Source organism: Sturnus vulgaris, chromosome 11 (assembly GCF_052056855.1).
Source record: "Sturnus vulgaris isolate bStuVul1 chromosome 11, bStuVul1.hap1, whole genome shotgun sequence".
Classification (NCBI taxonomy): Eukaryota; Metazoa; Chordata; class Aves; order Passeriformes; family Sturnidae; genus Sturnus; species Sturnus vulgaris.
Window position 1 is genome coordinate 10,739,461 of NC_142253.1, and position 16,215 is coordinate 10,755,675.

The 16,215-nt window shown below is 50.8% G+C and overlaps 1 protein-coding gene across 1 annotated transcript in view; it reads right to left on the bottom strand.

Annotated features, from left to right (window-relative positions):
• Positions 1–16,215, bottom strand: part of PLXNA1 (plexin A1) — a 115,344-nt gene that overhangs the window by 18,127 nt on the left and 81,002 nt on the right. Inside the window, exons 13-23 of the mRNA XM_014871995.2 lie at positions 15,993–16,144; positions 15,558–15,678; positions 15,079–15,215; positions 14,369–14,536; positions 13,406–13,499; positions 12,667–12,906; positions 12,369–12,512; positions 11,169–11,403; positions 9,684–9,826; positions 6,954–7,210; positions 3,072–3,138 (exon numbers count right to left, since the gene is read on the bottom strand). Coding sequence (XP_014727481.1) covers positions 3,072–3,138; positions 6,954–7,210; positions 9,684–9,826; positions 11,169–11,403; positions 12,369–12,512; positions 12,667–12,906; positions 13,406–13,499; positions 14,369–14,536; positions 15,079–15,215; positions 15,558–15,678; positions 15,993–16,144 — 1,758 coding nt within the window. The remainder of the gene's footprint in view (positions 1–3,071; positions 3,139–6,953; positions 7,211–9,683; positions 9,827–11,168; positions 11,404–12,368; positions 12,513–12,666; positions 12,907–13,405; positions 13,500–14,368; positions 14,537–15,078; positions 15,216–15,557; positions 15,679–15,992; positions 16,145–16,215) is intronic.

Here is a 16,215-nt window from a genome sequence, read left to right on the forward strand (position 1 = left end):
AAAAACTCCTTGTGAAACTTCCAAGTCTGTGGAAGTGGTATGGATGGAGGATAGCTTGGAGCAGGACTCTTGCTTCCATCTGCCATGGTTAATACAGTCTCAGTCCACAGCTTTCACCTCTCCAGTAAGGCATGGAGGGTGCCCCCACATCTGCAGCTCTGCACCTCCTCTAGGGATTCACACCAAGAGACGTGGGCTCAGTCTTTCCTACAATGACTTCTCTGCCTGTTCCTAGTGTGGATCCTAGCCTTAAAATGCAACACCTCATTCCCAGCCTCACTGTCCCCACCAGCTCTTGAAGCCCAGGGCCAAGGTGCTGCTGTGGGTCACAAGCTCACTGAGACAATACAGATGAGGATGGTTTAGGCAGAGATCAATAAAATGAACAGGGACCAAAGAAATCAGTGCTGGGCAGTTGACTTGAGACGAACTCCATCAGGTGAAACACAGAAGGAGACCTCTGAGATGTGGCCAGGTGGTCCCTCAGGTTGATGAAAGGCACCCTTGTCCCCCAAATGTGACTGTGCTCACCCTGCCAGCCCTTATGCAGTTTGATCACTGCTGGGGACCTCACTGAGAGAGCTTTGGGGATCTCCTTGAGAGCTGAGCTGGAGGAGGGCAGCTGCAGGCACCCTGTGCGTGCCTGTGTTGATATGTTGGGAGCAGGCTGAGACAAGCCAGCTAATTCCCAAACTGTCTTACTTACTAGATCTAGCTCATCAGGCACCTAATATTGTGCATTTTTCAGCACTTGTCTCGATTTATCCATCTCCCTTTCCCTGAGGTGTCTCATTAAGGGTCTGACAAATACTACTACAGAGTCCTCCTCAAAGTGCCAGCCCTCGCTGGCTGCCCACGCTGCTGGCCCTGGACATGAGGGGCTGTCCTGTGCCTGTCCCCATCAGCTGAGAGCTGATCCAGAAGCCAGGCACCTGGCTGTCTGCCTCATTTAAATGTACAATTACTGCAGTTTGGGACACTTTCCCTGCTGCCAAGCTGTATGCTGTGATACTCTCCATCTCCCCCACGGCCTTCTCCAGCTTTTGCTGCCACCTGTGACCCTCACTGTCCAGAGACAGGTGAGAACAATCTCGTGGGTCTCCTCTGGTGGCACCAACCCAGAAGAGGGCATGAGCACATCCTCAAGTCTCTTCCAGTTTAACTCAAGTGACTCAAGCAGTGGAGCTTCAACCACTTCACAAGGAGATGAATCCCAGCATAACAAATTTCACAGCCAGCAAGTTCATCCAGGCCCTCTGTATGTTTCTCTTGTAATGGTGCACTCAGATCAGAGCTTTTTCCTGCTGCTACCACCCAGAGACTGGAGGTATTTTCCCATGCCTAAGTCATGGTGTAGCCAAGGACATTTTTACAAAGAGGCATTGCCCTGGTTCCACCATCCTCACACCTTTCAGTTGCTACTCCTTATCCTCAGACCTGCTCCACAACTGGTAATGTGCCCAGAAGCCTCTCTGAAGGGGAACAAGGACACATGCAGGACATTGATGAGCTAATCTAAAGTAGCTTCTGAACATGGTCCAGTCCAGCCAGGGACAGGTCAAGGATGTCAGGTCACACACAGAAAACAGTGTCCCCAAACGCTGCTGTGGGTGTTTGTAGGCTGTGTACTGCACTTTGCTCAACCAAAGCATAACCTTGTTCACTTCACAGTCTTGGAGGAGTTTATCCACAAGGAGAGCTACTCCTACCTGTCCCACCAAGTTCACAGAGCCCAAAGAGCCTTCTGCCAGTGTTTTACCTGATCCCACTGGGCATTGCTGATGCAAAAGGGCCCTGCTGGACAAAGCCCTGGCACAAAGGAGGTTTGATATCTCCCTATGACCAGCACAGCTCTTCTCCTCTCCCACCACTGGCAAGCAATCCCCAGCATGCTAGATAGATTTTTATAGATACAGACTATTCCTCGACAGAGGCAAAAAGCCAAGTGCATGTAAGTGATATTATAAATCACCTCTCGTTGACGATCACTTGAGTTCTGCTGAGACTCCTGCTCACTCTCATGTCTTGGCTGGAAATAATTCAAACCCTCTTTGTCTTAATGAGGGATGAAATCTCACAAAAACAGCTGTGTGCCACCCAGTCTCACTGCACTGACACCAGGCAGGATTCCAAGAAACAGCCCTGCTGCCTGACAAACCAGCAGCAGGACTGCAGGCATCGTTCACCCATCGCAGTCATCCCAAAGTTGCAGCAGGACTGAGCCTGGGGTCAACATGTTGTAGTTGCTGCTGTGTAATCTGCATGGAAAGTGGTGCAGCTCTAGCAGGTGGAAGCAGTGGTGCTGATAGACTAAATGTTCTCAATATGGGTAGATGCACCAGTGGTAAAAACAGAGTTTACACTGTGGCATCTTCTTCTGCTACCCCAATGAAATTGGAAACATGAATTCAAGCTAAAAGGCTCTGCAGCCTCATGCAGGTGCAGTGGAGAGCTCTGTCCCTGGCTGTCAACAAGCCCCTCAAGGCATCCATGCCCACCAGGGCATCTTTGGCAGGGGAAGCAGCAGCAGAAGTGGGGATGCCTGCAGGAAAAAATTCCCCTAGCACAGAACCTCAGTGTTGGAGAGATGAAGGAAAAGCAGTGGCATTACATGAAGAGTGCAGCCCATCAAACTACAACTCAAAGAGGCAGAAACAGCTCCAATCACAGCCATGACTACAGAAGAATCAGCTCTCAGGGCTTTTTCTTCCTGAGTTACACAAGCAAAGGCAAGAAGAGAGGAATGGGGACCACTCCAAGACTCAGCTGAGTTGCTTCAGATTTATCTTTCCTCAGGGTACCATTGTTAAAATCTCAAACCCAGTACGCATTACGCAATCCCGATCTGGAGTTCATTTCCCAATCTCAGCTATTTCCCAAAAAGGAGACCAGAATTACATCTCAGAAAACCAGGATGGAAACAGAGATCTGGGAAGAAATCTCTGCTCTGGGAGGGAGCAGCAATGCTCAGGAGCATGTCAGCCTGGGTTTTGGGTAGCATGCTACCTGGCCCAGCAAGGCAGGAACCACCTCCCTGTCCACATGGGGTTGCCATCCCTTCCCAAACTCACCTTCAGAAACTTGTATAGCAGAAATGTGAACCAATTTGTCAGCATCTTCTCTGCCACTGACTCCGTTCTGTAGGGAAGGTAGAGAGCAAAGCCATCAGCAGAAAATATTAAAGGTCTCTGATCTCACCCGTTGCCACCTCACCCTTAGACTGTAGCTAAATTATTTTTGGCTTTAAAAGGCTTCATCTGGAAAGGAGGCTCAAAGCAATGAGGACAAGGGGACACACAAGCTCTGATGGAAGCCTGCTCATCAGCAGAACCCCAGGAGAGAAATGCAAATTGGTCTCCAGCGTATTTGGAGAAGTGCAACAAGTTAAGCTCAACCTTTTCCCATTGGGAGTGTCACCAGGGAATGAGAAGCTTTCTGCTTCTCCCTGGTACCTTCTGCTTCTATGAACTTTGTTTCTTCTGTGATGTCCCATTGGAACCAGGCAGCTCTCTCCACAGGAGGACTGTATGAGGCACCTAAGCCAAGTACAATGTCCCCAAACCTACCTCAAACTCCCCAGTTAAAGTACAGCCTGAAGGAAGGGCTGAGGATGCAAGGCAAAGACAGATCTAGCTGGAAGCCCCTTTCCCCACCTGGGAGCTGTTGTTGCCTTCTGGTCTTGCAGTGCACTCAGTACTGACATTGCCACGATGCAGGCCACCACTGCTGGTGACATGGGAACCTGCAAGCCCTGCATCAGCCCTTGATCTCTAAAGCATCAAAGTCCAGGGCCCATAGTAAAAAAAGAGGACATTTACCACCAGTTCACTGGTACATAGCCTTGGTTAAAGCCACAATCAGATTTTAGTCTGGAAACTTTGACCCAAATATGTTTTTGATCAAACTTATCCTCACTACTAATTCAGCTGAAAACAAGAGGATTAAAGAAGGAGGGAGTAAAAGCAGTGGTTGGAAACTTAACCTGTTTTCCATGTACTTTTGGATAACAGACACTGTGCCAGGCTTGGAATTTAACCCTTCCATGCCTGCATGATGAAGTTTAGGGTTGCTGTGTGTCTCCTTGGAGTGGGGTGGTGATGTAGGACTTTGCAAGTGTACAATGCAGCAGCCACTTGCTCCAAAAGAAATTAAAAATGGAGCCATGCTCTCAGCTTTTGGATATGCAGTTAAAGGAAGTAGTCAAAGCTGACTTGAGAAAATCTATATATTACCCCTAGTTTCCTAAAGCACAGCTCAAATCCAAATTGTGCTCCAAAGCAGCTTAGCAGGGAAGATCTAGGGAGTTTCCTGTCTGCTGGGGACCACGCACAAAAGGGAGAGCAGGATCCTTCAGGATGGGTGTGAAACATGGTGGGTCTGAATAGAATGAGGGATCTTGGGGTGCTGGTAATGCAGCCAGGATGTGCCACACCAGCAGAGAGAGAGGGACATGGAGGGAGCTGGGGGTGACACCAGCCCCTGGTGAACCCTGCAGCCATACAGGTCCAACTTAACATGCCTGTCTTTGCACCACATCTTATCTCTCTGTCAGAATATTAAAACTCCCCTCAACATGTCCATTATTTTTAACATGGTCTTCACTTCTTCTAAAATCTTCAGCTTATCCACCCATTAATTATCAGATCAGCCACTTGAAAATGCAGATGGTCCTGAAAGCACAGGCAGTAGTAATAACCTCAGGAACGTGGCTGCATCCCTCTTGCACCAGGGAAACAAATACAAATGGTTGACTCAAGAAACAAAATCCAGAAGGAACCAAAATGTTAGAGCCACTAGAAGGAGTCCCACTGCCCAATTCCATGCACTGCCCAACTGCAAAGCCATGCCCAGCAGATGGGCCAAGAGCAAAGACCAGATGGCTGGGACAGGAAATCCACTTTCCCAGAGTTTATTCAAGCTGACTCAATGTCATATGGCCCCTTCCAAGTGACCAAGGACTTTTCTCTTGTGCTAATGGGGCTTAGCATTTTGTCCTCCCTGGAATAGCACAGCCCTCCTTAAACCATTTGAGGACAGCACTACCTGACAGGGCCCCCACCAGGAAAGAATAGTGTCCACTACAGGGGCAAAAAAAAGGAGAAGGAAAGGAACATGGAGAGAAAGCCAAGGGAGAAGTGGACTGCAGCTCTTCAGCAGACATCCTCCCTGGCCCTAGAAAGGCCTGACAAACCCATAATGCTTATCTGAAGTGACACCACTCAGGCTCTGGTGGATGTTTGTCTTTATCCAGGATAGAGCCAGATGCCACAGCAATGGGGAGATTATCCAACAACCAAATAAATAAGTAACAGCTCTCCCCAGTTAGATCAATGCTAATCCAGTTGCCCTGGGCAGTAAGCACACTCTCACACCCAACAGCAAGGCTAATCAAACAGATAGAGAAGCACAGCTCTCGGCACCACATGCTCTGCACCGTGGCTTCAAGAACAGTGTCTCTTTGTTAAATATCACTCAGGGAGGCACAAGAAAGGTGTTGGCCAGGGGACTTATCCCTATCCTAACTGCAATGGCCCTCCAGCACTGTGGCTGGGGACTGGCAGTCTTTGGGCACTGGTGTATGCTGGATTCTGCCCCTGTACTGCTGCCACGGCTCAATCACTGCTGCTGCCGGCCTCCTCATGATGCCTTTTATTTATATTTTATTGATTTACTTCAGGAGCTGGAAATGCATTCTAAATATTTCAGTGAAACCTGGTGTTATGGAGGAAGGATTGGAAGAGAAGAGCATAAGAATGCAGTGAGGGGAGAGGGATGGGGAACAGCAGTTGGCATCTCCAAGACCCAGCCCACTCCCAGCCAGCCATCATCTGCACAACACACCCCCTCTGACACACTGCTAATGAGATGCTTTGAGACATTAAGGCCACCCTTGCAATGTGAGAGAGAGAGAGAGTAGAAAAGCAATGTGCCTAACGAGATGGGCAACATAGATGTAACTGGGACCAGCTTACATCTGGGTCTTCTCCAGGTGTTTCCCCAGGGCCAAGCATACAAAACCTGACAGGCTCTGTCCAGTCTGGCCATGCCATGAACATCAGTTGATGTTTGAAAGATGCCCTGGGTTTCCTGAGCCTTTCTGGTGACATGCCAATCCTGTGCCTCTCAGCCACCCTTGCATCTCTGCCAAAGGCTGGTGGCACCAGGCTGCTGGATGTGGGGATGGGGAGGAACCACATGGCATGCAAAGGGAGAAGATGGCACAGAGGGCCTCGAGCTGAACCAGTGGAGCTTATTAATAGTTTTTGTTCAGGACTTGGTGTATCTTTCAATATTCATCAGCCCGTGATGAAGGAGAGCTCAGAGCTATCGTTAAATATTGATGGGGCAGGCAGACTCACGGCAGGGCTTGGCAGGCTGCCTCCTGCTTGCACTTCCCCCGGCCCCGGCGAGATCCCAGCTTGCAGAGATGTGAGTGACTTCCCCAGGAAAACCCCCGTGTGACTGGCAGGGCGGGTAAGCCCAGAGGAGACAGCACAGAAAAGAGGACTCCTGCCTGCTGCCAGCCCACGGAGGCACCCACGCAGCCACGAGGCAAGGCAAGAGCTGTCCCACATGCCAAGAAATGTCACCTTCCCTTCTCCAGGTGACCTACAGCAACACACCACAGTGCCTGACACTAGCATGGACCCTACCTGCACTAGACTGAAGAGCTGGCAAGCACTTTGCTCTCTCCTTCCCAAGCAGCATGAGCCCACACAGCCAAACTGGAGTGAGAACATCCCACGAGTGCTCCTGAGTTGGCTGGGATCAGTTAGTCCCACATCCCTCTCATACTTGCACACAGACAAGCAAGGAAATGCCTGACCACAGATTCAGTGCCCTCACTGCCACAGCCAACACCAAAGCCATCGCTGGTGGCATCCCCAAAGGACACCAGCTCGGAAGTGCCTGGGCACTGTCCCACAGCTCCAGCCTCTCAGAGGGACACTCACCTCCGCAAAAGCAGCTTGGGGTGGTTCTTGCTCTCCAAGTTCTTCTCAATGAGGTCGGACAGGAGCTGTTTCAGCACCCCTGTGGCGTACTCCATCTCGCCCTGCAGCGCTGTCATGATGAGCGAGGCCACGTTGCCGCGGTCCCGCATGGAGAAGCTCCGCTGGGCCTCCAGAGTACGGATGAAGGTCAGCAAGAAGTGCTTCTTGTTCAGGAGCTGGCCAAAGAGGGTCAAGGATTTCTCCACATTAGCCTGGACCTGCAAGGATAGAGCAAAGCTGAGAGACAGGCATGATAGGGAGGGTGACGAGAAGGTGGTTGGACTGAATCACACACTGAATTCACCCTCAATCCCACAGAAGGAAATGAAGAAAAAGGGTCAAAAAGCAGCTGGACTAGGTCTCTCACTACTACCAAGCTTCCCCGTTGGTGATCAGCCTCAGTTCCCCCAGTAGAGCTATCTAGTTTGTAAAATCCCAGCATCAGTCTCAGGGCATCTATATATATATACATGTATATCTATATAGACACCATACAAAGACTCTCTCCCACTTGTGAGCAGACACATAAACACACTTCCCTCCCATAAACAAATACTCTTTCTCTCCCAAGCACACATAGAGATTATAATTTTCAATTTCAGCTAACAAGCAGCTCAATTCCCACCCAAGTCACTGTAACATGCACTTTGGGTATTACATAGAAAGCAAATAAAGCCACAACCCTGAGCTCCACCAGCAGCAAACCTGCCTGGTTTGGGGGGATGGATTTCAGATAAGGAAATAATAGCAGAAATTGAGCTCTGTCTCACTGCGGACACACCCTAAAACAGTCTCTTTACTCAGACATTTGAAGTTGTATTTCTGGCCATATTTGGCCACGTAGAACCCAGCAGGGATTGGGCTCAGATGCCTTCACACCTGCATTGCCATCAGCAGCCCAGCTCTGGCCAGCTCTGACCACATTTGTTATCAGAAATTAATATTTCTACAATATTCCATTTTCCCATTAGAAAAGATGGTTTCCTCTGAATAAAAGCCTTCCTGTGGTAAAACATATTTTTTCTTTCATTCCCCCCCTTGTCTTCATGACTGGGAGAATGAGCATTAAATTTCGCTTCATGACGGTATTTGGAGACAAAACAACACTTTTCATTTCAAAACATCAACTCAAAACGAAGAACAGAGTTTTGACACATCAAATCATTTCATTTCAATCAAAACTTTGGATTGGTGCTCTTCAGTTCAGTGAAATTCCTCACAGTTGTAACTTCCCTCTCCCAAAATACTCCTTCCTGCTGGACAAAAACCCTGTTTCCCACCAAGTCCTTGGCAATTCCAAGCCCCCGTGTTCAAATTGCTGATCATTAGCAGAAATAAATGAACAATACTGAATTAAATATTTAATCAGGCTTAAATTCTCACAAAGCAACCAGCCTCCCCCTAAACCCTGCAGAGGAAGGGAGCTGGTACCAGTGCTCACTGTGGATTAGCATGTGTGTGAGCAAGCACCGCTTCATTCCGTCACTTGCAATAGCTAATGTTACACTCTGAGTAAAGAGACAAATAAAAGCAAACCTGATTAAATTATATGAAGCTTACACAACTCTAGTTGCTTTATTTAATCTCTTTTGGGGATTTTTTTTTTTTTTCCCCTTCGCAAATTTAACCCCTTGCTTCCCAGGCCAGGCTGAGCTGGTGTACTCTCTCAAGCAGGATGTTTTGGGTTAGGAGCTGGAAGTGTCCAGAGTCCACCCAGCCTGCCACAGCAAATGCAAAATTCCTCCTCTGATACCCTTTTTGATATCCTTTCCACTTTCCCTCTTTAGGGAAAATCTTTAAGAGCAACAGCAGAGGTGAGAGGAGAGCCAGGCATCTGCACAGACAGGAAGGGCTGCGCCCCGGGGAGACCTACACGCCTGCTTTGGCTCTGAGCATCCGGAAACCTGAGCTGCAAGGGGAAATCCATGGAAACAGGGTCCCCACCACCCTCCAGAGCTGGGATTAGGGGCTGGGGAAACAGAGCAGGCAGAAGGCCAGGGCCCACGCCATAGCCAGGCTGGTGTACAACACCAGCACGTGCACTTGCAGTTGGTAAGAGCTTGTTGTGTTGTAATTAGTGACCGTGCATCTTGCACCAGAGCCAATTACTTCTCCTAAATACATTGTGAAGCCCACGTCGACATTAATTACTGTGCTGGGTCAGCAGTGAGGGGAAGCGAAGGTCACCCCCCTCCTTCCTCTAATCAAGAGTGGCCTCAGCAGCCCAGCACACGAAAAGCAATTGCTGTGCAATTGCATGCACTAAATTATACAGAGGTGGGGCGGCCAGGAGAAGAGAAGGAGCTGGTTTGGGGAGCAGAGGAAGAATGCCAAGGATGGGTTCTGCATGGGGAAATGGAGCCAAGCAAACAGGCGATGTTAGACAACCCTGCTAAAAGCAAGCAAGCGGTCAGGCATCAAACAAACCCAATTGAATAAAGCAAGTGCTGTAGAAAATGACAGCAGCAATGATATTAATATAAATATTGATATTAATGTCAGAGAGCACAGTAACCATTTGGCAGCCAGTCCACATCCGCGCCGGCTGCCACGTGGAGAGATGCGCCACGCCGGGCTAGCATCCAACCAAAGCATCTCTCCAGCCCGGGGGCACAGGGGCTCGTGCAGGGGACTGTGCAGGGGCACATCCCCAATGTGAAGCACTACAGAGACAGACAGACAGACCCACACCTCCATCTCTTTCAGCACAGGGTGGTCTTCTATCCCCGGGAAGAGAACCCGCATGGCGTAGGTGCGGTAATCCAGAAAGGGGATGCCAGCCCCATCCAGGTCGTTGGTCAGCTCGTTGATGTCTGTCTGCAGCTCAGCAAAGGCTAGGGTGGGAAAACCAGAATTAAACAACACATCCTGAAGTCTCAGCACACAGCATTGGCACTCAGCCCCTCATCACACCCCCAGCACCCCACGGGTGGACCCTCCCCAAGGCATGAATATTCTCAGCATTCCTCTTCTTGGCAGGCTGTGACTGCTGTCCCCACACAGATGGAGAAATTGAGCTGCAGAGTGTGGGGATGACATCCTCAGAATAAATGAAGTGGCAGATTTGGGAACAGAACTGCCAGGTCCCAGGGGGGCCAAATCCCCCCTGCCCAGCATTTGCAGCCTCCCAGGGATGCTGGGGGCAGGGGGGAACAGCAAGGTTTGAATAAAAACAGAGCTTCTGGGGGAAAACGTTAGCCTAAACCACAAGATTGCCCTCATTTCTTTTTGACCTAAATACTACTTGAGAGAAGAGCTTGAACACACCCACCCCAGAACCTCCCGATCCCAGCAGAGGCAGCTGTGACTGCCAGGGGAACATGATCCAGGGGGGTCCTGAACCTTTAATTGCACCTACAGGGAAAAGCTGATGGGAGAAGAGTCCTGGAAATGCACCAGGGAAGGGGGTTGGGGTGGGGGGAGAAAACCCTCAGAAAAATCAAATTAACAGCACTTTAAAGGGAGCTGAAAGCCAGGCAGAGGACTGCAGGCTCGTCAGCCTGATGAGAAAAAACAAACCGTCAGCTTGAAAGGCGTGCTATCTTATCTGTAACTAGCGGGACTAGAAAAGAGAAAAGGCAGGGAAGAGATTGTGCCTTTTAATTAAAAGCAGATCCTTTTATCTGCCAGCTGTGGAAGACAAGACACCATCCCCTTCACCAGCTCCCTCCCCTCTCCCTGTCACCAGTGCCATCCACAGGCATGTGGAGGGATGGGGACTTGGGGGAGCAAAGGTTTGTCTTTCTTTCCCCTTTTTATTATCTTGTTTTTGGTGCCTGCTTCATTCACAGCGTCCGGGCTGGTTGTGGCTGTGGCTGGCAGGGTCGGGGCCTCTGGAGCCAGCTCAGGGGGATAATGGGCAATTAGGTTTTATCAGCAGTATCATACAAGGAATTCTGTCCAATTTCACAGCATCTGTCTGTCACATAATGAGAGATCCACTGCTCACAGGAAGCCTTCGCTACCCTGCTTGCTCTCTTTTTTCCCACTTGGAGAAATGGAGAAGAACTTCTTAACTGGAAATATCCCCAAATCCCACCTAAAATGACTTCACTTCCACTGACAAAGCAGCTTTGCCTATTCCCATTCCCTCTCTGAAAGGCAGTAAAGAAAGGAGCCTTGGAGCAGTAAGAAACACCCAAAGACCCCCGTGCTGATAGCAAAGGGATCCCTCACCCTCTTTGCACTCCAGGGCCACCCGGGACTCCAGGTTGTCCATCTGCAGCTGGAGACGTTTCAGGGTGCGGTCAGCATCCCGGGACTTGCGCTTGTAGGCGATGAGGACGATGATGATGATGAGGAGGAGCAGGCCTCCGCCGCCCCCGATGCCGATGATGGCGGGCAGGGTGAGCAGGCTGTCTGAGTAGATCTGCAGTGTCCCTGGTGAGAACTCGAACCCTCCAGCCTTGATCTGCACCATGGCAGGGGAAAAAATGGCCCTGCTGTCAGGGGATATGTGCCACAGGTAGCCCTCCCTGCTGTGCCCACCATGCTGGGAACTGAGGCATGAGTCCCAGACCATGGCGTGAATGACCCCACAAGTCAGACTACCTCAAACCCACCAAAACAAACACTACACGTTAACCATAATAAAAACCACTACCAAATAATTAAAAACCTACCCTGTACCTCACACCACTACCCAAAACACCATCCTCAACCTAAAGAAACAAATCCTTTAAAAACATAATACCCCCAAAAAAATTAAATCAAACAACAAAACTCATTTCAAAAATAACCTTATCAACACCTAAACTAAAAAACACAACATTAAATAAATATATCCCCTACTATACACCATACAAACGCAGCAATGGCAAGGGCTGGTCCGGAGCAGAGGGAGGCACTTTAATGGCATGCAGCACACATGCTGCCAGTGCACGTGGAGCAGGCAGAGAGTTTGATGTCTCATTCAGACAACATTACAGTAACAGATGGGATGTAAAGCAAGTTTCCCCACGGATGGGGAGACTGGGGAGGACTGTGCTGGGTCCCTTTTAACACGGCAGAGTCCTGGAGCGTGAGCACTGCTGCACTACAACCCCACAAACAAAGGAGCCTGCCTTGCAGCATGTGCCACACTCGGGGGGAGAGGTAGGAATCCCTCCTGCCTTGCACCCAGTGCCAGCCAGGGCACAGTAACACTAAGCTGAGTGTGCAGCAGGGTGACAAAGTATTTGGTCCCACCAAACATTTTATTAGGAAGAGGGATGCCTAGGGAGCAGGAAGATGACTCCTGAGGACGCTCCTGCACATACGTCTACTATCTGATCCTCATTCAAGGACGAGCACACAGCAGGGCTGGTGCTGGGATAAAGACCGAAATTCTGAGACACATGAGACACAAGGAGCAAAGGCACCAGTGTCAGCACTTACTGTGACTTTGTGTTGGCCAGTGAGGTTGGGGGACTCGCAGAGGAGTTGTGTCTCAGACACTGTGAGGGTGCAGGGAGTGTCTCCAATCAGCACCGTGTAGTTGAGGCGGGAGTTACCAGCAGCCGGGGGGAGCAGGTTCCTGCCCTTTGAGAGAACAAAGAATGAGACTGTCAGTTCTCGTGCAATGGGGAATGCCTAAAAAACCCCACACGGCAAAATCTTTGCTCCAGGATAGATAAAATGCCACCTCCACAGAGGGACATGTCCCTACCTCTGCCCCCAGGTGCAGAGTCTTTACCTTGAGGATGAGGGGAGAGCTGGGCTTCAGCTCCAGCATCCCTGTGGGGCTGAGTGGCTCAAAGACAGGATCTGGGTAGTAGACGAAATTGGTGGTGTTGATGATCAGCAGGGCCTGCACGTTATCCATGACAAAGCCGATCTCATCCGGGCGGTCGCCAAGCTCCGGAGGGCTCCGCACAGGGTTGTCAATGGAGGGAGCGTAGCACACCATGGTGGTGTCATTGTACACAGTGCAGTTCTGCAGGAGGCACACAACGAGGTCAGACCCACTCCCAACAAGGTGGTCAGGATCAGACCCCACAAGGATCTCATGAAAGCAGCGGTTCTGGACACGGGGTTTAGATTTGGAATCTCCTGTTCTGTTCTAACAACAGGCATCACAACCCACCTCAGGGCAGAGACAGACTCCTGTCTGCAATGGATGTGCAAGGGATAGCAGGCAAGATGGATACTTGAGAGCCACTGGAGATGGGCTCTTTCTGTCAATATAGATGTCCCACAAACCTCCCACCAGTTTTAAATGCTGAGATCTCAACCCTCTCCTGAAAGCACCTGGCTGGAGGCTCTGCAGAGAGGTTGGTGCCTTTCTTTGGGACAGCAGTCCCCAGATCTCAGCTTCCCACACACAGCCTCTCACACCTGAAGGGCAAAGGGTGCAATGTCTGCCCTACATTGCACAGACAGACAACATCCCTCCTCTTCGTGCTCTGCCCCCACTCCCAGCCAGCACCACTTACATTCTCCCTTTCAGAGCTGCAGTACTTGGCCCGGATCCTGGGCTCTTTGATGGTGGCCAGGTTGGTGCCAGTCACAGTCAGCAATGTCCCACCACTAGAGACATGGAGACAGTGGGTTAGGAAAGGCAGCTTGGGACTGGATCCCCAGTTCTAGGATGGAAGCAGCCATCATCTCCAGCCAGATGCCCATCTGCCCCAGCCTGGGTGAGCCACCACGCCCCAGGGACCTCTTATCCCACCCAGATGTTGCATGGCTGACAGGAACTCACATGCACTTATGTCAAATCATTTTAGCTGACCCAAGGGCCAACTAGAGATATAAAACCTTATTATTAACACTGACATCCCACCCTCTGTGCAGGTTTAGGGTCTGAAGATGGCTCCAAGTCAACTAAGCATTCACAACAAGAAAGCATCCCAAGAAGTACAAGCTCCTTTTTGCCACCCTTTCTCCACCACAGAGGCAGTGGGCGACAGGAGAGGCTGAACTCTGCCAGGTTTTCTCCATGACTTGGTGTTAAAAGCCCCATGGTCCCAGAGACCTTGGCCATGCCTCTGGGAAGCTTGCTCCTCATCAACAGCCTGGGGAAGGTTTCCCTTGGCACTAGCTCTTAATGGATTCCTTCGCCTTCTCTCCAGCCAATTCAAACCTTTTAGAAAAATATGTAAACATTTCAAAAAATCCCCCGATGGGAAATATTTTAATTTTATTTGCTGCCGCCAAATGTCAAGCTGAAATTAAGCAGAATCCAAAGCACTCTCTGCTCTTGCCCCCTGCCAGGCTGAGCACTGTAGGCCAGGAGTTAGCAGGGCTCTGCTGCCAAGCCATTGCTCACACTCCTCTTGCCACATCTCTGGAGTGCAGCCTGGCAGTTATCACAGCACTGAGATGTGCCCATCAGGAGTGGGAAATCCATATGGAAAACAGTCCCCCATGCATCCCACAAGCTCCTTGCAATTCACCTGTTGATGCTCCATTCAGGATCAATCTTCTGGATGGTGGGGTCCTCTGTGTAGTTGTACTTCACCTCTGGGTTGCTCAGCTCTGCCCGGTTGATGTTGATAAGGATGGGGGAGCCGCCGGGGGTGTGCCCCGGGGGAGTCCTGCACCGAATCTCACGGGCGCTTCTCCTGGGGCAGAAACACACAACTTGTCAGTGCCTGGGCAGAAGGGGGCCGGGGCAGCCCGGGAGCCCCCTGCCCCAGCCCCTCTCCCCTTCTGAAACAGCTAGGGGGTGAAGAGAGAAAGGAGGCAAAAAAGAAAAAACAAAAATCCAAGAAATGAAACAAAAGGCAGCCGGGAAAGACTGAGTAGCTCCTGAGCGTTCCCATCGTGCGGCGGCTGCAAACAGCAGCGATTAGGGCTGATAACCAGTAATTACCGCAGGAAAATATTTAAAGAGCCGCTCCATTATCATCCCTAATCTAAAAATTATCCACTTCATGCCTCAGGGCTTTGTGCTTTTAGAGAAAAATCTCTGTTCTTAGGGCTCTTCCTGCAGCCTCTGACACAGAGGTTTCAAGAGGAGACACCTTTGGCCAGCCAAGGGGTTTGGCTCCCATGGTCCCTCCCAGCTTCCTAGCCCAGGCTTCTGGCTGCTGCTCTGTCTGGGGGTCCTACTGCCTTTGAAGGTGCCTGCTGCCCATCCTCCACCACCCTCTGTGCCCCTCACCATGAAAAAGCACAGGGCCGTCCCCCGATGGTCACGGACACGTTGCTGCCAGCGTTGAGGTGGGTGCCTTCGATGGCAATCCAGGTGCCACCAGAGAGGGGACCCCGGGCTGGGACAACACGGGAGAAAGTGGGCGTCTGTCAAAGGAAAAGGGCATCCCTGGAGTCAGACAGGCTGGGAATTAAAACCCACATCCCCAAGCAGCTTCAACCAGACAGGGCTACAGAGGAGAGGGAGCTATGAGACAACAGCCAGGCACAGTACTAAAGCCTGGTAGTGCCAGCAGGACAGTGGGGAGGCAGAGCAGTGGCAGCCTTGGAGAAATTCAGTCATCATGACTTAATGCCTGACCAGAGAATCCCTGCCTGCCCCTCAGGAAAAGGATGGCAAATTTTCTGACTCAGCCAGGAAACCACCCAAAACCACCCAGCATCACTTCCCTTTCGAGGTGACAGACCTGTCCCCAGCATGGGGCTTACCACAAAGGTGAAGGTCTTGGGGGATATGGCCCGGTAGCTGGGCGAGCAGTCACGGATGCACACTTCTACCCGTGCTTCATGCACCTTGCTCAGGCTGGCATCTCCGATTTCACACACAATCCTAAGAGATGAGAGTAAGAAACTCTCAGTGTCCTGGCACCAAGACACTCCCTGTGTGAAGCAAAGGTCTCAGGTGCCAGCAGATCCACGAGAAACCAAGGTGGTGGCAGTTGACACTGCCAGCCCTCAGAGAAGCTTCCCCAAAGCCTTTGAGCTCTTCACAGAGCAACCATAACCAGCAGGTACTTCCCTCCCAGTTCAGCCCAATCAGCTCTATGTCTTTTGCAGCCACGGGCAGCATTTGAACATCATCACTGCTGTCCCTGACCCTCCTGAGGGGGTTTGGAGCACACCCACCCCTCGCCAGGCACTTACTGCTCAGCACTGATGTACTCGCTCTCGATGGGGATGCACACCACTTTGCCCACTCGGACACCCCAGCGAACATCTTCAAACTTCAGGCCCAGGTTCTCACCAGTGATGGTCAGACGGGTCCCCCCTTGTCTGGGGCCAGTTTCAGGGAACAACTAGGAGAGAGTATGGTCTGTCACAAGGATGCAGAGCTGTAGGGACACTTCACTCGGGCAGGCTGCAGCCC